Source organism: Podarcis melisellensis (assembly GCF_964234715.1).
Source record: "Podarcis melisellensis genome assembly, chromosome: 1".
NCBI lineage: Eukaryota > Metazoa > Chordata > Lepidosauria > Squamata > Lacertidae > Podarcis > Podarcis melisellensis.
Window position 1 is genome coordinate 92,382,413 of NC_138528.1, and position 22,801 is coordinate 92,405,213.

The following is a 22,801-nucleotide window of genomic DNA, read 5'->3' on the forward strand; positions in this document are numbered from 1 at the left end:
GCATATCCTGAGAAATATCCCACAGATTTTGGGTGATTCCAGAGGGAATTCTAATTAGGTCACTGAAGTATTGAAGATAGGTCATTGGAGACAAGTTTTTGTTTTTGTTATTTCTTTAATTTCCTGGATTTTCCTGGGAATGGGCTGACATTCTGACAATGTTGTGGGTGCTGCAAAAGTTTTGCATGAGGCACCCCAGTGTCACAAACACACCTTTATCTTGGAACATGCTTAGAGAACACAGGAACACTTATGTACCTTGAAGGTAACGCAAGTCTCAAAACAAACACCCTCTAAAACAAACTAATCTGCCTTAAGGAGTTCCTCTTGCCCCTTTCTCAGTACCATGAACAACAGGAAATAGCCACAGTAATGCTAGCTTAGAAGATTAGCATCTGCAAGCGGGTCTTTTATTTTCCAAATGTGTGCAGAAACAAGCGTACAGCTCATGCTCAGTTTGGGCAAAAATTCACACCGAGGCAGACTTACTTATTGAGATCCAGATTGCTGCAAGTTACATCAAAGTTGGAAGCGGATATTGAGCCCAGAGACGCAATGCTGGGGGCAACCTGGAGTCTCCGCAGGGCTGGCAGCATACGGCGTGCTGGGATGGTCTGCGCAGGTGTCAAGGATTTGGGGCGCAAGCCGCCTGTGCCGGCTTGCTCATTAATTCCAGCCACTGCCTCTATCACAATAGGCCCTGCCAATTTCTCATTTACATTTAGGTTAGCATTGCTCTCGCGTCGGTCACCTTGGGGGTCAGGCAGGCCTAAGTCGCTGCTCCTCTCCTGGGGTGCTTTGGGCACTTCTACTTTTGGTGGTGGTGGAGGAGGCGGCGGCGGCAGAGGAGGAGGTGACAAATGTGTCTTGCCTTTGGGTTCATCCTGCTCAGTGGCAGGGATGGGAACTTGCTTCGAGGCATTAACCCCAGTATAGGTACTTTCTGGATCACACTGCTGTATGTCCAAAGCCTGAAAAGAAAATGGGGGGAAAGAAAGAGTAAACAACATGGTCATAACCAACATTAAGAGGCGCTGGACAAGGAAGTAGAGTTTTGTCAACTTGATCTGCCATTCTTCTCTGGTAGGGACTTTATCTTCAGATCAAGTTGATGGATTATGCTCCAATGGCTAAAATGACCGGAAGAATCAGAAATCAGGAAGACCAAAACTTTAATAAGGAATGGGGAAAATTTATAACTTATCTTAAAAACCATTGTAAACAGTTAAAATCGTTAGTAGGATTGGAATATCACTTGTAGTTTAATGGTGAATTTTGGACACAATGGAGATGTAAAAGATTTGGATTATCATAAAAGATGCAGGAGGAAATGATTAAGAATAGGACCCACTAAGGGGAGGAAGGAAGTCCAAGAGATTCCTTGGAATCTTGTTTTTATGTTGTATGTTGGATATGTGACTGTAAATTTTTAATCTGCAAAACCAAATAAATTAATTAAAAATTAAAAAAGGAAGTAGTTTTGTCTTCCACTAACAAAGGATACGTCTAAAGTGCTCCAAATTCACAGTGGGAAAAGTTCGTTCTCTCTCTCTCTCTCTCTCTCTCTCTCTCTCTCTCTCTCTCTCTCTCATGCACATATATGCATTTTTTTCTCTCTTAGTTGCATGAGACAAGGAGGAGGAGCTTGCCCTCTGGAATGAGCCTAGAAATCAGGAAAACTAGGGGCATGACCCTAACCGTAAAATATGTAGGAACAGCAAATATTCTCTTGTTAGGTACGAAGGAGAGAACATTTTAAACATTTCCTTAACACCACTGAGTGTGTGCAGTTAAAACAGATACACAATTGGACCGCAGGTGTTTAAGTGCTGTTGCCTTTCAAGTCAATTCCCCAGTTGCTGATCTGTCTTGGGGAAGAATACAAAGCATCCATCTGCATCAGAGTATGGCATGTGCTTGAGGTCATTATTTTGAAAATTGAAGGGAACTCTGTTCTAAACCACCTGGGTGCTTTTGGAAATCCTCGTATCCCATTTGTAGAACATGGAAAACAAAGTAGGTAAGTACTAATTGTTGTTGAATTCAAGGTAAGATATTATCATGCTTTTGACTGAAATGCTCCAGCCGCTCCTAACCAAGCAGCTTTTTAGGCTTTTATTTTGCATTGGCCACAATATTAATCCCCACCTCCTATTATTATTTGGCCTTTGGAAATAATAAATTTAAGCCAGGCATGTGGTACCCATGACACGCTTGACCTTGGCAGTGGTGGCTAGTGTCCTTTGGGACTGACAGGGCAGGAAGCCAAATAGTAGCCAGAGCCAATGACAAGCAGAGACAACTAATTCTAGCCTTGCCCCCATCTTCTTCCTTGCTGAATTCTACAAGGGCAGCACAGAGACTAGTGAGGACTGGTCTGAGACTGCTTACACACTATACCTTTAAAGAACGTTCTTTCCCTCAAAGAATTCTGGGCACTGTAGTTTGTTAAGGGTGACTGGGAACTGTAACTCTGTGATGGGTAAACTAACTCATAATCCCACAATCTGATAAATATTCAGCATTCTAATCAAGTTACTTGTTTTAACTGGTTTTCAAATGTAGCAGTATTATTTATTTATTTATTTATTTATACCACACCTTTTCCTGCAGCAAGGTGGTTTGAAGATAAAAACAAGAATTGAAAACCAGACTGCTTATCTAGGACTATTGCTTGCATATCAATATGGACACCCAAGACCTACCCAATTACCTCTTTGGGAGGAAGCGGGGTTTCTAGAAGGAAGTTTCCTACAGGACCCATAAAGGGGCTTCTAACATGCCCCCTTCTAGGTATACCTTCCAAACATTCCACCCACATAATTTAATAGATTCATCCGGTGTAGAGATCAAGAGCTTGTTGTACACGCTTCTGATGGATTTGAATTCATATCAACTTGGCACAGAGCACAAATCTATACATGAAGTAAGTTTGGTTTCAGTATAGTTCTACAAGACAGAACTCATCGTACCCCATGTCAATTAATCACCCGTTTATGAAGTCTGAAGCAATGTATCTTAGGATGTAAACAGAGAGATTCCTGACAGCCACTGCAGAAAATTAATTAGTTTCAGGAAAGCACAACAAGTTCCTACAGGAAGAGATACAACAGAGAAGTGAGGAGGGGGAAGATAGATGCAGAACCTTAAACTTACCCTCAACACAACTTTCAGCTTAATAGAGCTGTCCACACCAGAGTGATCCAGTTGAAAGTTCTGTTCAAGTGTCATATCAGGATTTTTTAGTAAGTTGCCAAGCGATAACACAAAGGTCCCCAGGGCATTCTCCCGGTCCTTATCTTTTATCTAGAGGGGGCGGAAGCAAACAAGACAGTCTGGTGAGGTATGATGAGTTAGTTCCAACAATGTTTTAATCCTTTTACCAGTTGTTGAAAACTGCAGGAAGGGAGAGGGTGCTCTTGTGCTTGAGTCCTGCTTGCCGGTTTCCCACAAGCATCTGATTGGTCTGAGAGAAGAGGAACCTGGACTAGGTGGGCCACTGACCCGATTCAACAGGAGCTTATATACACAAGAGCACATGTATACAGAGCAGAAACCCGTGCCAATTATTATTATTCGGTCAAAGACCCATTAAGCATGAGCTCATGTTGTGCCACATGCTCATAAAGCAAGAGAAGGCCAACTGACCTCCAGATGAAGAGACTGCGATGGAGCGCTGTGGACGAAGAATGTGAAGGCCTGGCCCCATGCAGGATCCTTAGTGAAATTACAGGTCTGAAGGGTAAGAGAGAAAGAACGACATCCACACATTAGCTACAGAACACTTGACCAACAATTATTCCCAACCTAGCTGAGAGAAGGCCCCATTCAATGGGACATACTCCCAAGTAGCCGCACATAGTCTTACTCTGCTAGAAACTGAAGAGCAGGAGGTTTACAGGACAGTATACCAATTCAGAAGACAGTTCCACTGACTTCAACGGAACATGTTTTCAGGGATGTATAGGTTTCCCTGTCTTAAGCACTACCTTCTTACCCCAAAGGGACAAAACCCAACCCTTAAAAATCCTCTTACCCAGTTCACTTTCTTTAAGTCAGACAAATAAACACACAGAACCAGTTAGGTGCCCTGTAGACTCCCCCCACATGATCTGATGAATGTTAATGCTGAAATACGCCAGCTGAGTTATAATTGATTGTAACCGAAACTCTATAGAAGTAGCCACAGTTTGCACCTGTATGGAAAGGGAGTTCTCTGCTGCTTGTTGCAGCAGGTTTTGAAAACCACACCATAAATAGGCTAGCAGCCGATCCAGTCAGCCTAGATCAATTAAAGCTGGAGCTCAATGTGGAACAAGAGAAAGTATTCCCCCTCCACCGCCTGCTTAGGGCGCAATAACTGACCACAGTAGAAGCAGCTACGAAGAAGAGCTCAAGGTTTGAAAGAACAGCCCAGACTCCTCCCTCTCCAACAGATTCATTGCCGGTGGCTTCAGTTAGCTAGTTGAAATGGCAAGCCAAAGTACCTGTGTGCTAGCAGGCTTCCTCATGAGTAAAGAGGAAGATTGCTGCAGTCATGTCAAGCTTCAAGCTTACCGTAGGCAATTATTCTTAATGCAATGCCTGCACTGACATAGCAGGAACACTGTGGGAAAACCAAGTGCCTCGCTATGGATGTATTCATTTGCACTCAGTTGCATCACTGGCTCTCAGGACATAGCCCAAGAAAAACAGCTGGAGCAGACGTACACTTAAGAAATGAATTTTTGGGAAGGGGTGTAGCATCCATTTTGTAATCAGAGTGCCCAACTATATTAATACGACACAATGCATTATATTCAAGACTTTTCCATACTAGCAGTTTTTAATGCAACAAAAACAGACAAATTGCCCCTCATTTGTTACAGTCCAGTTGCCTTCACCTTACTCAAGGGGGATCTCAAACTTTCCCCAGTTGTTTCTGAGAAAGCAAAACCCTGCCCAAAGGTAGCAACTCAATGGCGACAGTTATAGAATATAACAACACAAACACCACAGGTTTGGCTATTTTGACCAACACTGTTATTGTTCAAACGCTGCTATGGGATTCTCAGAGCCACCTGGTTGGCCTTTTGGTCCGATCATCTAAAAAGATTCCCGTAAAAAGTTACTGGTGGATTCAAAAATAGCCCAGTGTGCTAATTTTAGTTCCAAAATATGACTCTTGTCATTTCAAGAATATTAGCTATTTATTTATTTTTTAGTCAGAATGTCTCTTTGTTAAAAAAACAAAAAAACCCTTCATGTTGGCTGTATGCTCTTAAAAGAGGGCCCACCCTACCACATACAGTACAAAATAAATATTTACAACACAGCTGTGTAACTATTCCCACCAGCCCAAGCAATGCAGTCACTTCCACCCAGTAAGTGGGGACAGGACATCACACCACAGATATTTCATTGGAGCAGCACCTACAAAACACCAAAGTGTTGCTTTTTAATTATCCAAGAAGGTACACATGTATCCAAGATATGACATTGCTACTGGAAAACCACACATGCCCCATGAAGACAATTGTCCATTCAAGTTTTTTAAAACAAAAAAACAGTAATTCTTACACCCCTTACCTTGCTTCTATGAGTTTTGTTGCCCACTGTGAGTAGGACAAAGGAAGAAGGTTCGCGTTCCATCTTCTTTATTAATTAAATTTTTGAAAGAAAAGACAGTGTCAATAGCATCATGAATTCCAAAAGACAAGGAGGTGTATTGAACAGGGAGGCTGATGTTAGGTATTAAAAACTGGGAGTTCTGCAAGTTCTGGGAAGGGACAGGAACCCTGTTCTGAGCAGAACTTTAATAATTAAAACAGTAATAATTATTAATAATAATTTATTATTTATATCCCGCCCATCTGGCTGGGTTTCCCCAGTACATTCTCCACAAAATGCAATGCAATACAGTGTTACACCCTGCATTTATTTCACTGAGTGGAGTTAAGCCATACATGTTTGGAGCTAGAATTTGGGCATTATATGGTAAAGATAACCTCACAGGGGTCAGCAGCAATTGCTGCTGCTGCTCTTGCAATACAAGACTGTCGAGTTCATCCATTGTAGCTGAAGCACAAAACAGCCACACGGCAAGTATAAATCAGAAGGCTACAACCAAGCTGCCAAATATGTCAAACACAATTCAAGTTTGCATTACAATGACAGATGCAGCACCATTTATGACTAGATAATTATGGTCTTGCTAGAGGTGGTCCAGTAGCTGGGAAAACTAATAATAGGAATAACCAATAACTATTGGATCAGGGCTGGTCCAAAAATAACAATGGCTAAGTTTTTGAAATAAAAACTTGCTCTTGTAGCACCACAAGGGCTAGAAACATGCTTTTGAATGCATGGAAGCAGAGACCATGCATGTTTTTTACTGGGCTCCATTGATCATAGGTAAGTGCTATGAATGTCTTGTGCCTTGCGTAATCTTGACTTAAACATTCCTCCTACATGCTGCTCACCAGTTTAGCCGCACCTGCACCATCAACTACAGTGTCTCTGTTCTTCCTTTTGGTACGGGAAACTGACATACCATTGAGAAACAAACATTAACCCCGTAGATGCAACTTATTTTAGGGTTTTAGCCATGGCATCCATTCAGCAGGCTGGTTCAGCACGTGTGCCCCTTTTGAGACACAGAGGATTCTGAAGCATTTACCTTGATGTATCTGTCTTTTCTATATTTCTTTGCTCCACAGTCACCATTGTAATATTCAAACTGATTTTTCTGTATTAGGGAAGATATTTAGGAAGGAATACAAAAACAAAAGTTAGGTGTCATACAGCAGCAGTTGATTGCTTGCCCCAGGTAGGCTCACCAAGAGTCAACCTTCTTGTCATTTCAGCACCAAGGATATTTTCCTTCTCAGGCCTTCCATCAAAGCTGGTCTGTTTTTATCCTGGCTCTTAGGTTTTATGCTGCTCTTATTATTCTGCTGTGTTTTAAAGAATATACATGTTTGTTTTTATTATGTTTTCGGATTTTGGAAGACACCCTTGAAATCTGATTGACAGGCAAGGTATAGATCCTCGTAACAAACAGAAGTAGTATAGGATTAGGCTATGGACACATAAGAAGAAAAGAACAGGATATTGCTGCCAGCAAAGGGAATCCCAGAAAATAGCAAATCACCTAGCAGGAAAAGAAGTCCTTGCTTCCTTCTCAAAAACAAAGGCTGTTTTTGCTTTGTTTTCAGTTCTAAGGCTAACATGGGTCAGAAGCTAATTTTACTGAAAGTAGATTAGCAGCATACATACATAATTGTGAACAAGGGCTTAATCTCAAATCTAGCAACAGACAAGGAATTCAATTCAGTTTGCATTTAAAGGTGAAACTTTCAAATTTGCATTTTCTGAAACAACATGAGAACTGAAATGCAGCTAGCCTTCAAAAGTTGCACTCCTTGGAATTTTGAGGTGCAGTTTTCCTACCAAACGATGTTTGCCAACATAACACATCGGGTAAAGAGGTCCATAAAATGAATATATTAGTGAAAATGCATAAGGCATGTTATTAGGGGAAATCTGCATAAGAATTTTATGATTTTTTTTTTAATCACAAACATCTGCAGAAGTGTGGAGAACTGAATTTAAGACTGTAAAAAGGTGAAACTGAAAGAACTGAAGCTGACAGATCGTTCCATTCTAGGGAGGGAAGACTTTTCAGCCAGCTAAATTCTGAACTTTTCTTCCCTCACTCCATCCCCTAAACAGGTGAACCCCTCCCTCGTGGAGCCTTCGCAGAATGCTTGGTTTTATTCATTTTGTTGTTTGAAATCTCAACTTCTGCTTTTATTTTTAAAAACCCATCAGTTCAGTTTTGGAAGTCACAGATTTGTATACTCGCCATTCACCTCCTTTCTGAAATAGAAGTTTTCAGAACTTGGAAGGCATTAGCAAAGTTGTGGATACTAGTTTCCAGATAACACAATTATTATCTCAGCCAAACTGGGATGCTTAGCACCAAAGCAGCAGCATTCGGTGCACACCAGAAATGGGGAACTGTGGCTGCCCAGGTGTTGTTGAACAGCAACTCCAACCATCCCTGGGCCAAATGACAATTGGTATCCAACCACATCTAGAGGCCCATAGGTCCTCCATCTCTGCCTCTGCATCATGAGCATGCAGACACTAACAATTGGATTGTGTGCAGCTGGACAGTTTAAAAGTGTTGTTCCATCAGTTTACTCACAGGAAGATTGAAAGCCCTGTCCAAATACACAATGAGAATTGCTGTGGCAAAACCATTCTTGTCCTGTGGGAGGGAAATGAAATCCAAAATAAGACAAGAGCTTTTTTGATATCCTCACATGCAAAGGTGGTCTTGCGAACAGAGTTACTGTTACTATTCATCTGCCATGTGGCTGGGCAGGGGAACAATCTGGATGCAAATACTAACATGAGTTGACCACAAGCTGCAGCCTTGCCCTAAACAGACAATGAGCCACTTCCCAAATGTCCATGCCATTGATTGACTGTCCAGTCAATGCACAGGGCTTCCTTAGCCCTTAGCTAAGGAAGGGTTTTAAATGCAGCCACCACAAGAAATGGTTGAATTATGTAGCTAGCAAAGTACACACAGGCACAGAATGGAACTTAGATCCTTTCAATCAACTTGCGGCAAGTAGCTCACTTCGGCCGACTCCGATCTCTCAGAAACACTCACCTCGCAAAGTTTCTCTTGATTGGTGACCAGAGAAAACCACTCAACCTTTAAATGCACATGTCCACTTGCAATCTTGCTTAAGGGGAACCACTTCGTAAAGAAAGAAAAAGCACATCAGTGTCATAAATGCACATTAACCTGCAAGTGTGTCATGAATTGTGCACCAGGGGGAACTGAAGTGGCAGAAGCAGCCATTTATCTTTAGTGCTTTATGGGGCTGAGTCTATCCGAGGTACACTTTAAAACCTTGATGTGCTTAAATTGCATTTTTATTGCTGGAATGGTGAGGTCCATAATAGACTCTGCTCCAATAAAGAGACCCAGCTTGAAAATACATAGGGTACTTAATTCTCCCGATTAATTGACAAGCACCTGCAGCTTTAAACTTTTCTGTCATGGTCCTTTGGTACTGCAGTATAACAACCTTTCTGTCCGTGTGTTCCTTGCCTGCCTTTTACACATCAGCATATTGCTCTCGGGTCAAAAGAGCCTCAAGATTATAAGTCTTCAAATGACTTATTGTTCATCCTACAGCTAGCAGTATATGAGCTATGATTTCAGTATTTTTACCCCAGTTTAAAGTTGTATTCAAAGCAGTTCCCACCCCCAACTTGCATATGTGTGTGCATACACACAGAGAGAGAATTATAGGCATCTAATAAAATAGGCTTTTGCCTAAGAAAGTTTTTGTCAGACCCTATTTGTTGATCTACTCTTTGTAGCTTTTGTAATCTTCCATCAGCTGTTTTGTTCAAACACTTAATATATTCGATGATAGTCGTGAGAACTCAAGGTGATTGAAATCATCCCTATGGATGATTAAAATTTCGTAAAACTTCAAAGCCTATTGCAAAATCTGCACGCTTTCAAAAAACATTATAAAATGAAGAGTTAATGTGAGAACACATTTTACCTCATCAACAACTCTGTCTTTCATCACATCTGCAAGGTTTATAAGCAAGCTGTAAAAAGACAGAACAAGAATAAGATGTTTAGGGACTGTAGTATCTTTTCTTGCTTCTATGAGTTATAAACAGAACATGTATTGATGTTCCTGGTGTTCACATCTCCTCACCTGCATCAATTATGAATGGGTTGTGCTTTTTGATCAACAGAACCCTCTGTTCTAAAGTAATACAGATGCACACAGAACAGAGGTGCAGAAAAACTATCCCTTAAGTATCATGGAATATTTTGCCTCCTCCCCACCATCTCCAGCTGTGTGGCTACATTGCCTTAGAAGTGTCCAGTGGCTCTTACAGATTCTAATAATCTATTGTTCACCAGGAAGCTGTGCATCCCTTAAAATGAAGTCAGAAACAGCAAGGTTTGAGGGAGCTCCTTAAATCAAACAAGAACTGAGATAGTTGCTCCATATATATATATATTGGTAGGTCCATCCCCCTCAATCCATTAGAATTAAAACTGGCTCAGACAATGAAGAGTTCCTTGTCTCAGGTAGGGATGGAGGAGGAATTTGTTTGGACTGCTTGTGGATTCAAACGCAACACCTGGCAAAAATCATGCACTTCTCTGAATTTTGCAATGTAGTTTTGCCTGTACTCCAAAAAGTACACACAAATATACATATTTTATGGTTTTTACTGGGCATTGAAAAGTATGTATTTTGCGGGTACCAGGCTGCAGCATTGTACACAAGCAGCAATTTCTGAAACAACCTCAAGGGTAGCCCCATGTAGAGGGCTTTGCAATTGTTCAGTGTAGTTTGCCAAGCTACTCCTGTCTAGGAATGAAATATTACTTTTAAACTTACCAATGTGTTTAAAAAGGAAAAGGTATAACTGTACTGAGACTATACCACTGCAGAATGCAGATAGAGCAAATGTATGTCAGAATGCTTTCCCTTACACTTTTATATACGTATATAAAAACAAACAAACTAGCATGTCAGGGGGAGGAATTTAACTATTCTCTACCCTCTAGCTGTTGGTGGCAGAATGCTTTTGAAGCAGGAAAGTATTGCAATCTGCATTTTCCCCACCTGAATTCAGAAATGGTATAGCCCATGGAGGGTTGTACCATAGCACTTTTCTTTTAATACTAATCGCACTGGCTCTTTTGCTGCAAGAGCGGCAGAAAGAGATAAAGCAGAAAGAAAGAGGAAAATTTATATCCATCACCTGCCCAGAAAGTCATCTTTATCGGGATCTTCATCATACAGGTCTACCTCTAGATCCTGGCCAGGTATCTCATGAACAACAAACTGTAGGGGGAGAGAGAGTGTGTGTGTTAAAGAAACAGAATATTGTACAACTATTTTTCTCGAAATGCAGTTGCACAAATGCAAGCCTTCCTATTATTCTGAAGCTGGCAGAAAGCGAACTTTCCTGTTTGCCAAGCACAATCCTGCAGAAGTGGGGAAGATGCCGAAATGCCTCCATGCCCTTTCATGATGCTCAATTAAAATCAGAAAGGTACATGATTTCCCATCTTGTAACTCAGGAAAGGGGAGCCATTTTTAGCTTGACGGTCGCCTTCTCTTTTGGACAATCTTCTTAGGGCAATGTGCCATAGGCAAAAACGGCAGAGTGGTGAGTGTAAATTATCTTTGTAGGGTAGGCAACTTTCTGCACCCACTCACTCACCTACCCACCCTTTATAGTCTCCATTCAAGCAAACATTAGCAGAGTTCACAGCCAAGCACAAAAGTGGATTCAATGGGGGGCTAAGGGGCTGGGGCCTTTGGAGAGTCTCATGGGCCAGGTAGAGAGACTTGGAGGGCCACACCTGGTGCCTAGACCCCTGATGAAGCTTAACGAGGGCTTTGCTCATTAAAGCCTTGTTACACCATTCAAGCAAACAAATGGTGGTTAAGGAGCCAGTAGTGAAATATTTCACAGGGAACTTTCCCCATCTACTCCAGTTCAATTTTACTTACTCATATAAGTAGTGATCTGCCTTCTTCCAAAGGTAAGGCTTTTTTATTTTATTTAAGTACCTTAACTTGGTTGTGTCTAGAATTCTGAACAAGGAGAGAGCACTGCATTGCAGCTTATTGCTAGTAAGAGTTCAAGGAGAATCATCACCTCAAACATTTCGTTCCAGATGGGGTTCAGGTTCCTGTGCACTGTCTTGCTTCGGAATTGCACCTGACCAACCCTCAGAAGAGCGTAAGGGTCCGACTTCCCAAGGAAATTGTCCATTTGGACAAGATTTTCAGCTTCTTGTAGGTATACTCTTATTACTCCCTTGGAGAGCAAAACAAAAACACAGAGAAACATTAAAAAATATATACTTAGAATCCTCACTAGATGCCTACATTGTAAAAAGCTACGATTAAGAAAACCCTATAAACACAGCAGTAAGAAACATGCCTGCTGTCTATCACTACGGAAGCTGGTTAATAAAATTTGACAAGGGTTAGCTTTTTACTAAAATAATCCACCAGAGTATTTACTGCAGACTCATTCCCAGCCTGCCATGTTCTCTCTTTGTACCTCCCCATGAGGAAAGAATCAAGTGGTGGGTAAGAGCAAATGCAAACCAGGGGTGTAGTACAACTCTTTGGGGATGGGATTCCATCACACACACCAGCAAATTCAGGTTGCACAATTTAAAGCCGATATGACGTTCTTACGAAACATGCCCAACTTGTTCCCAGAACTGTAACTTTTGCAGTAAGGGAAGAGAAAATACCATGGAAATTGCTGCAATATTGTGTAGCCCCCCCCCCAAAAAAACCACAAATTGGAGTGAATGCTCATTAAATAGCCAACACCGTCTCATCTCCCTGCAAACAAAGCAGGACAAACTGTCCCTTGCCTGAAGGCGACTTGGGCAAAGGAGCTAGAGGATAATGCTTGTTTAGAGAGTGCTCTTACTCCCTGAGCCAAGGCTTAAAGAGCGCCATTCTCAGACACGACTCACGTATGGAATAGGGAACTTCAAGCGAGAAATGTCAATGTTCTTTTTCAGTGGGATGGTGATTCTGTTTGGCAACACCAACCGGGCAGCAATGAGATCTTGAATCAAGGTATCTGAAAATGAACTGAAAGAGGAAAAACCACACATTTAATTATTGTTATTTTTTTTAAAAAAATGCTTTGTACAGCAGCTATGCTTAAGGCAGACCTATCAGCCTCGAAGCCACAGCTACAAAGTTGATTGTCTTGCCACAAATAATGCAGAAGAGGAATGGGTGTATGTGTCCTGGTTAAATCTGACATGCTTGGGATTTCTTTGGCTTCAGCAGGAAAAAATTAAATCATATTGGCTCATGCTGGAGGAACTCTAACGTAGCCTTTGCCAACCTAGTGCCATGGACTGTCATTAAAAAATTCTCATTACAAAGCCAAATATCTGAATGCCCACAATATTAAATCCAAGAAAAGTTACAAAGCAAGCTAATAAATCCCACAAGCACAACTGTGGCAAAATATATTCTTATCCTTCCCCACCATTTGAGAAAAGTTCATATATTTTCTGAGATGTCAAAAAGTAACAAAGGCATTCCATGTGATGGGCAGAGAGGCACTCTGCATACCTACAGCCACTAGTATGGAACAGCTGCCATACAGAAGGGGGTGTTAGAAATGGCCTTCTTTTTGGAGACTGTAATATGTGGATTGGTCCCAACACGACTCTGCCATCTGGCACTTCACCCTCCTTCAGACACAAGCCTTTTCCTTAGGTTGATGGAAACAAGTGAACATTTACCTAATGCCTGGAGCATCTAAGAGGTTCGTCAGTCCTGCCCAACTGATTTCCAAATGCTATATTAGGAATTAAAAGAGAGAGGGAGGGAGAGGGAGAAACCACGTGTTTAGCCACAGGAACAGACATGTATGTATTTACTTATAAACAAACAAATCTGTATAATACAGAACTGGCAAGCAGTAGGGACCAAATTAGGAACAAAGCTGCTTTTTGGCCTATTTAGCTGAATATTCTCTACGCTTGTGGTCCTCAAGATGTTGTTGCACTATAGTTCCCATCTTCCCTGACCGTTGGCCATGCTGGCTGAGGCTGATGGGAGCTGAAGTCTCAAGGACCACAAGTTCCCCACCCATGTTCTACAGAGATTGGCTTTTTCTCTCCAGGGTTTTGGGCAGGGGGTCTTCTCTAGCCCTATGTGGGAACACCGAGGATTGAGCCTGGAACTTATGCTTGGAAACCTTTGTGCATTAAAATCCAGCAGTACAGAATACAACAAATGCCAATAGATCCCTCAAACTCTTGAAATCTCCCAATAAACATGCCCGTCATAAGCCTGTCGGTGAAGGTGGGTAATTAATAGCAATAACAATAGTTAATTCCATTTGTCTCTAATGTGTGGGCATGTCAGTTTGGTATGAGAGCTGCGCCGTGTGGTAATTCCGACTGAGTTCAGATTACTCACAAACACTGAAGGCTTGGAGAGTCATGCAGCCCTAACTCATGCCTATTATAAAGAAATTGTGGCTGCTACCATGAGTTCCACAAGCAAAGAATTAGCACACACATTGTGGAAGCCTCAGGGCAACAATGTGATTGAGAAGGAGACGAACTTGAGGCTTGCCATACTGTCTGGATCCTTCCCATATATTTGTTCAGTGTGCGTCAACTTTCTCAACTCAATTAGGCATGCCTAAGTCAGGGTGGTCTTTTGCAGCACAATAAATCGCAATGCCGTTTCCAAAGCCAGCAATATGAGTTCTGGAACTGGTTAATTACTGAGGGCTCATCCAGACTTCCTTTTGTGCCGCATTTCTAGGCACAGATCCATTCTTTAAAGCTCTGTGTCCATGTTAAAGAGCGGGCTTTCCTGAGGAAAGCTGCAGTCCCACCCCCCTCTAAAAAGCACGCAGACATAATTTCCGGTAACAACGTGGAGCTTAAAAGTCCAGATTTGTGCTTTCACCAGACGTGGTCCCTCCAGATGCTTTCCATCCCTAGTCTAAGTAATTAACAAATTCCAGAACTTTTTAGAAATGCTAAGATCATTTGAAACCTATACACCATAAGGCATTTTGCTTTTCTTACCTAACAGAAAACACCACAGCCCTAAGAGAAGAATTTAAGCTTTCTTCCTAGAAGCAGCCCTACCATGCAGCCATAAGTATATAATAGGGAAGCTACTGGGGCGATTGCCCCGGGTGCAAATTTTTTAGAGGCACGCCCCAGCCCAATAAGGTATGCATGCATGTCCTGCCGGTGCTCCACGACAGCAGCAGCACTGAGTGGAGGCGCTGGTTAGGGGGTGCAATACTTGTCTTAGGGGACACAATACTTTCCTTGCCCTGGGTACTGGCAACCCCTGCTATGCCACTGCATGCAGCAGGGGGAAGTGACCACCCTGAGAGAGTGCCTCTTTCTGGAGACAGGGGCACTATTGAACTTTATTTCAGGCAGCAAAACGTACCGAGCCAGAAATGATCTTTCTGAGACTAAGCAAAATGAGAACAAGCCTCAATGATTTAATGACCCCTGCAGAAGGAGATCAAAGGCTGTTGCCCTATTCACACTTAGTACTAAGGACAAGCCCCTTTCAACACAGTAGCATTTGCCTCTAAGGAATGTGTATGGGATTAAGGTTGTACATTTTTGCCCTCCCCTCCCCTCCCCTCCCTATCTTACACCTCTGTTTTAATTGCCACCTTTTCCACAGTGCAGCAAAAAGCTCACAAGCATTTGGAAAAGGTCTGCTGATTACCTTTACTTTGTGCCTCCTTTAAGTGACACGCAGACCAATATGTAAATTAAAAGCTGAAATAAACTCCAGACTAGAATTCATAACTTACAGGTTTCTGGATGAAAAACAAGGTTACAGCACCAATGAAAGGTGGATCTGTCAGCAGGGGCTCCAGTATCACTCGCAATGTCCCATACAACTACAAAAGGCAAGGAAACCACATTTAGTATAATGTATTCAGCCGCTCACACCATTTAGTAAACTGCAAGTAAAGTGCAACTATACATACCTGTATTCCTTTCATTCCTGCTTTGAACTTGGACAATTCCATGTGAATTTCACAGTCACCTATATAACTGAGAAAGGGTTCAAATTAGCATGTCACTAATCTGCAAGGGGAAAAGCCCTTGAAATACAGAATACCAAATGCCCTTCTCATTGTCCTAAGCAGTTTTCCTTAGCTGCAAGTCAGCTGATTACAAAATCAAGAAGGAAACCCAGTTTCAAGCTCCCTGTAAACAAAGGGACAAGGGACCAGATTTTCCAAGCGGGGCTGGCCCACCTGCTTTGGGCGGCTGGATCAGTAGGGGCAGCAGATCCAACCTCCAAGGAATGCATCACCTTCCGCTGTTACTATTCATGTTTGATGTTTTATTATTATTTTTATATGTGTTGGAAGCCACCCAGAGTGGCTGGGGCAACCCAGCCAGATGGGTGGGGTATAAATAAATAAAATATTATTTTTACCGCTGCTGCTGCTGCTGCCCTGTGACATGCACTGGAGTGGCATCTAGGCAAACAGGAGGTGTTGCTGGTTTCCTCCCACCCTTGTCCCCACTGTAGATCTTTATCCCTGCTTTGTTCCAGATGTAGATCGTCACTCATTCCTCCTTGCCTGGGGACACACTATACTGTGGGTCACCTCAAGTGCCAAAATGTCTTGGGCCAGCCATATCCCCAAGCAAGTACATTTTATAAGGTTTCCAAACAAATATGTTTTACAGTTTGCTCACCTGTCATAGGCAGCTGGCAGCTGCTTAGAAAAGTCAATTTATCTCTCAGATCTTTGCTACTACTTCTTACTATGCTTCTTAGAAACCATAGCTTCCCCCACCCCTTGTTTAGATTGTAAGAAAGCAAAACACATCTAAACAAACATAGGTCTCAAGATTAGCTTTATGCCACTGGTTAGGGGGCAACAAGCTAGTTGCATGCTTCTTTTTCTCATCTTTAGAGAGAGACTGACCAAAGCACATATTTGCACCAGACTAGTCTCACAGCTTCAGATCAGATGAACAGTTAGTACGTATGAAACATATAAGGTTAGCAAGTGACTAAACACAGCTATCCTACACTCGGGATCTCTCAAGTTCAGTCCAATTGAATTTGATGAGATTTGAATCTGCAAAGACATACACACAATAATCAGGCTGCAAAAATTCTTTTCATTTTCCAGCTATTTGCAGCTATACAAGTCTAGAACTGAGAGGTACCAGAACTGTTCGGATTTCATGTTCAGCACTGAAAGGAGGTTTAGAATTAAACACCTGTTTAGGAAAGGAAACTGATGAGGAACCTGTGTCCTTCCAGATATTTTTGGACTCTGTTAGCTCCAGCCTGCATAGCCAATGGTCAGGGATGATGGGAACTGGAGGATACAACATTTGGGAGAATCACAGGTTCCAGAGAACCATAGCTGAAGGCTACTGCAAACAAGAGCGCAAAAAACTACTATTTTAAGAAATCTATAATTTTTTGTAGGGGCACTGCACATGAAACTTTGGGAGGCTTTGAAGATGATCACCAGCTGGCTAAAATACTTGATCTTTATTTAAAAATACCATTTAACGTATCTGCTCATGATTAAAAGAGCTTCAGGAAACCATTTCAGAAAACTGTTCTGCGCCTACTGAGAAGTGTGATTAAGTCCCTTGCTGCCAGACAAAGTATCTAACTGGGGTATCACATGGGTTGCTGTGGCCTCCATAGATCAGATGAAAGACAAACACAAATCTGCAGAGTGTTCACACACAAGTTTCTTTTTTCCTTGTATGCTCAGGAAAAAAATGTCATGTGTGAAGCCGCAAGTTGGAATGCAGACTGTATAACTGGGTTTAAACTCAGAAGTACAAAAGACACAATAAATATGTTCAGTTTGCCTTGAAATCACAATACTGCATTTACATTTTCAGCCTTTGCTCCACAGCCACAATTGGGGTCTAAAGGTAATTTTATGTGTCCCTTCTGAATTAAAAAGCACACATTAAATACCCAGTGGCTCCTATAGCAGCCAGAAAGGCATACCAAAGCAAACCTCAGTTTAGCCAAAACTCACATGTCACAGAATCTCCAGAGTGTTAATCTAAACTTGCACATCCCTGTGTGAGCTGCATCCCTATGCATCTCTCCAAAGGTTTCAGCATGTATGTCACATCCTGCTCCATACCAAACTGGTTCTTTGAGCTGACATGGTAACATGCTTATTCAGCTCCTGCAACTCTCCCCACAAATGTGGATCCCTTCTCAAGCATGCAGCATGATGCTGCGACAGCCAACAAGGGCTAAGAGCTACATTTCCCTCAACACACCCTGCCCAATTTGACAAATCCAACGGGAGAACCTTTGCAGATCCAATCCACCCATCAGCCAAAGACTAGTTTCCTTGTGCTTTGAGATGTTTTATGTTAGACCTTTTAAACAAAAACATTGTATACACAGTATTTTCAGGAGGAATGTATATATATAAAGCTCTATTACCAAAACCAGAGAGAGGCAAATTTAGGCTGTGTACACATTACCATTGACTCTGGCTCCATTACATAGAGATTAGACGCAATCCATATCTATCCTGATATTTTAGGGAAACTTCCATTCCCTTTTAAACATCTAACAGCTTGGTGTTAAAGCTGTGATGTGCCATTTCCAGTTCAACTTTTGAGGAAGCCAATTATATTTTGGGTCATCCTGCCTCACAAATCGGGCCCTTTTGAACTCCATTAGAACAACAGATAGTTCAGCTGGTTAGAGCATGGTGCTCATAATGCCATGGTTGCAGGTTCGATTCCCGTATGGGACAGCTGTACATTCCTGCATTGCAGGGAGTTGGACTAGATGATCCCTCAGGATCCCTTCCAACTCTACAATTCTAAGAAGATCCCTTAGTGGAGGCAGCAGCAGCAGCAGCAAAGGCTGGGCCAAACAGAGCTATGCAGCAGGATCAGAGGAGGAAGAGACTTGCACAACTTGCTTGTCACAGGGGTATGACAGTGAGCCAATGCTGATTCACAGATTTAATTGGATACCCGTTTTCCAAACTACTTCCTATGTGACAGCACAAGACACGTGCTATTAAATCCAAAATGGGTTGCTCATGCACTGTAGTCTATCAGTTAACATATCTGAAGTGACTCACCCGTTTAACATTGCTTTGATGCCCAAGGGAACTACGCTCACAAGCACCTTAGTGCCCAACTGTTTGGGGGAAGATTGCACAGCAAAGCCTATAGGTGGGCAGGGCGGGGGGAGCAGAGAAGAAACAGGAGGCCAGATCAAGTAGCAGCCACTTCTCCATGGAGTGGAACCAATCCCAGTGAAAGCAACAGTGCTGGTCTTGGGTGCCAAATGTAAACGGCGCCAAAGGCCACCATGGCTGCAAAGGGAACAACAGGTGAGTCTGTCCAGCCCAAAGCAGGCACACAGTTCATATAAATTTGGCACCAAATGTAAGCTGTGCTGCTTTTGGCAGGGATCAGGAGCTTCCGAGTGGCACCTATCCAGCCCAAAAGCTGCAGGGCACCAAATCCAAATGGCATGTCAGATATAAGCCAAGGCTGAATAGGGAGAAATCAGGAGTGCAGTCTCATGCTTGCAATTGCTTCAACTGTGGCTTTACCCATCCCGTGCCTAACCTTGGGTCAGTTGCACTGTTGCTGCTTACTGGGAGGCTGGAGGTGGCAGTGAGATGGAGCCAACCCATTTGAAGTGTGGCAACCTCCACCCCATCTCACTCCTCTATCACACACGAAGCAGCAGTGACATGATCAGCCAGAGGTCAGATGAGGAGCAATGCCTCATCACACTATTTACTACTGCTGACAAGTGGGTGTGGCCAGCCCAAAGCAGTCTGAAAGACAAGTATTTCCTTACACTATTCCCACCCTCCCTACAAAATGCTTGTGTTTTGCCAAAGGAGCATGTGCGAAATATACTTTTGTGTTAATTGCTGCAACTATTATTCCCCCGCCCCCCCAGACTGCACTTATGCTCACAATCTGCGTGTTTCACATCCTCCAAAGCGGATTGCACTAATCAGGCAATTATATCTTGCATGTTACTGGCTTTTCAGTTTCTTCCGTTGTCTTTGAGCCACGATGATCAGATTACATTAGTAATAGACAAGAGCCAAGAAATAAATTATGTCGTCATGTAATCACCATCATGCGGTCTTGTGTAACTCTCGAAGTACAGCCAATTATGTTACTCAGCTTTGATCAATGTTGAATTCAACCGGTAACATGCAGCAACAATGCACTTAAGTAAAAAGCAGTCATGGGCATCAACCAAGTCAGCTTTAAGTACCCCTTTGGGGCACCTGCTTGGCCACCGTGAGAACATAATGCTGGATCAGATGTGCCTTTGGCCTGATTCAGCAGGGCTAGAGATCTTATGTTCTCATGACTGTCCATTCAACACAATCAGACTTGCCTATGCTAATCTAAAGAATTTCTAAACCACATAGACAAGACTGCAGTAACACCAACGTTTAACAAAAGCTAAATATAAAATCTGGAAATAGTGTTAAGTCAAAATAGCAATGTTTTGTGAGCTGTCTCATACCCGCAAAACCCATATGTTCTTTTTTTTTTTTAATATATTTCCCAACCCCTTTGCAAAAGGTGTAAACTATCTGCAAGGGGGTGGAAAGAGGTGCATGCATTGCCCAAGTCACCATGCCAAAGCTCTCTCTCTCCCCAACTCAGCTGCACAGAATGGACTAGATGAGGCAGGGCATGTGTTCGCATTCTGCCGCAGCTGGTTGTGTACAGCTTTGCACAAATAAGAGCTAGGCCAGGGAGGAAAAATGTATTGCCCTACAGCAGGGAAAGGAATCACAAGTGCAGCATACCAAGAAGACACAGTGCATTTCCCTGCTGACCTGGACAACTAGGGATCCTGTTCCTCTCTCCCTTCCTCATTCAGAGTGAGGGCAATGGGAGTCTCTGCTTGCCCTAAGTGATGTCATCACATAACCACACCTGATTACAGAGTCCTGTGTAATTCCCATATTCATCACGTGTTCCCTAATTGGTTGAGATCAGGCAGCGAAGAAGCCTTTCAAAGATAGAAGGAAAAATAATGGCACCAAAGCAGCAAGTTGCAGAAAGAACTGTTGTGGGGAACAGCATGGCAAAATGTGATAGGTCCTCATTTCTCCTCAATCTTGACTATTTTCCTTCCCCCCAAAACAGCAATTTCACATTGAAAAGCAAACCTCACAAGACTTCAGCATAGAGCTAGAACTTCCCAACCACCAACACTTTGATAGGAAGGAATTCTTCTCCACGTTTAACCTGCTTAGCTTTATTGCAGGTCACATTTAAACTCGCTGAAAGTTGTGGAGCATTTGTCACATTACAGGTGTAAACAGAATTCCAGCTGCTCCCACTTTTTCTTTGAGCCGCAGAAAGGATCTGACAGCTGCTCCCAGGTCACAAGGCAAGGCAACATTCTCCAAGGTGCCCAACTGGATGAGCTGGTTTTTCTGTCCACTTGGATCCTCCCTCTGCTGGGACTCTTCCTTAGGTGACCTCAACACAGCATCCTCTGTGAGTCATAAGGAGGACTGCGGATACCAGCCAAGCAAGACTGGCCTATTTGTAATGGAAAGCTACCTGCATGTCCAAGCCCTATCTGAGAGGACACCCACAAATCATTTTCACAATGATATGCCCTACCCCAGAGGGCACATAGTTGTGTCCAGGACACTGTTCCATTAAAACAACAACAACAACCCAAATCCATCCCCCGCTAAAGCAACTCAACAGCACATCTTATAAAGAACTGGCTTGAACAAGCCAGCACCACACAGTTCTTTGCCTAAAGTAGCTTCTCTGGAATCTGCAATTTTATGGGGTTTAGGAGACTACTGTCGGCTGGGGTAGCTCAGCTGGTAGAGCATGAGAGTCTTAATCTCAGGGTTGTGGGTTCAGGTCCCATGTTGGGCAAAATATTCTTGCATTCCAAGGTGTTGGACTAGATGACACTTGTGGTCCCTTCCAACTCTACAATTCATGATAAATCATTTTACTTTGCCCTTGGAGAGCAAGGGGACATCTAAAGTAGTATTTTTGCCACTCCTTTCAGCACATTTTTAAAAGTATATTTTCATAGCTATAAAGACTAGAAACTTTGAGAAAGTCAAGATGGCAGGAGGATTCAGCATCCTAACAAATATAAAATCACATGGCTTTTCTGTAGTTTTGTAGAATATGTGTAACACTCTGCTAGTGAACTTTCACAGGCACCATCCACATACCGTCAAGTGTTTCTCGTTTCTCAAAACCACACCAGTTTTGAGGCTCCCGTTTTTAAAATTTGCCATGTTCTAAATGCAGCCACATCAGAGAGACAGTCACCTGCAGTATCATGAATAAATACTGGCCACAGCTTGTGTTTAGTTAGGAGAGAGCTTAACCACAATCCTAGATTTGGAAGACAGGCTAAGCCAAACCTTGCCTTGCCATGGTATGGGAGTAAAAAAAATAAAAAGGCTGGTAAGGAGCAAAGCAACTGCAAGTTCCTCTCTGGGAGCCCACACATTCCCATAGTCCTCCTGAGAAGCCATAGCTTGGTTTATCATGATCTGACATGCGAACCAGGCTGCAGAGACCCTTGTAACTGCCCATTGCACTTTTTCTCTTTTAGCAACGTAGGAACAGGACTATATGCAAGCGCAGAAATAGCAACAGACAGCACAGGCTCTGCATTCATTAAATACTAATAAAGGTACTCTCCTTAATGGGCTCAGCATTTTCCCCAAACTATTTTCAAACATCTCTCCGTGTTGCAGCATACTGTATGTCCTTCCTCTTTGAGGTCCCGGAGGAGGAGGATAGAAAGCATAATTGATTGATATAATTGATTCATGGAAAGCAATTCTATCAAGGTGCCCAAATCAGCTCATTGACTTTCCTTGACCACTGCACTGTAAGATCAGAGAATTCTTAGTGACAAGCTATAGGGTGGTGGTGGCGGCAGGGGTGGGGAGCAATACTGTCCTACCATATTTGCAAGTCCAGGATCACTTGTCTTCTATCGACTTCTTTGGTATAGGCCTTTACTCCTTTGATTTTAGGGCACTGAAAGCAGAGAAGACACACAGCAGTGTTATCAGCCACTGTGATGAGCAACATACTGAAAAAGGTCCAATTGCCTTGGAAAACAAGTAGAATGTTCAAATATCAGACTAGACCCATTTAAATCCCAGAGGAAACAGGAAGCAGAAC

General features: G+C 42.6%; 1 protein-coding gene across 1 annotated transcript in view; it reads right to left on the reverse strand.

Moving 5' to 3' along the window:
* ESYT3 (extended synaptotagmin 3) overlaps positions 1-22,801 on the reverse strand; it is a 45,754-nt gene that overhangs the window by 7,619 nt on the left and 15,334 nt on the right. Inside the window, exons 4-18 of the mRNA XM_081927858.1 lie at positions 22,578-22,654; positions 15,586-15,652; positions 15,406-15,495; positions 13,343-13,398; positions 12,554-12,674; positions 11,713-11,874; positions 10,807-10,889; positions 9,579-9,627; positions 8,666-8,755; positions 8,192-8,254; positions 6,659-6,727; positions 5,569-5,634; positions 3,649-3,735; positions 3,157-3,306; positions 490-971 (exon numbers count right to left, since the gene is read on the reverse strand). Coding sequence (XP_081783984.1) covers positions 490-971; positions 3,157-3,306; positions 3,649-3,735; positions 5,569-5,634; positions 6,659-6,727; positions 8,192-8,254; positions 8,666-8,755; positions 9,579-9,627; positions 10,807-10,889; positions 11,713-11,874; positions 12,554-12,674; positions 13,343-13,398; positions 15,406-15,495; positions 15,586-15,652; positions 22,578-22,654 — 1,712 coding nt within the window. The remainder of the gene's footprint in view (positions 1-489; positions 972-3,156; positions 3,307-3,648; positions 3,736-5,568; positions 5,635-6,658; positions 6,728-8,191; positions 8,255-8,665; positions 8,756-9,578; positions 9,628-10,806; positions 10,890-11,712; positions 11,875-12,553; positions 12,675-13,342; positions 13,399-15,405; positions 15,496-15,585; positions 15,653-22,577; positions 22,655-22,801) is intronic.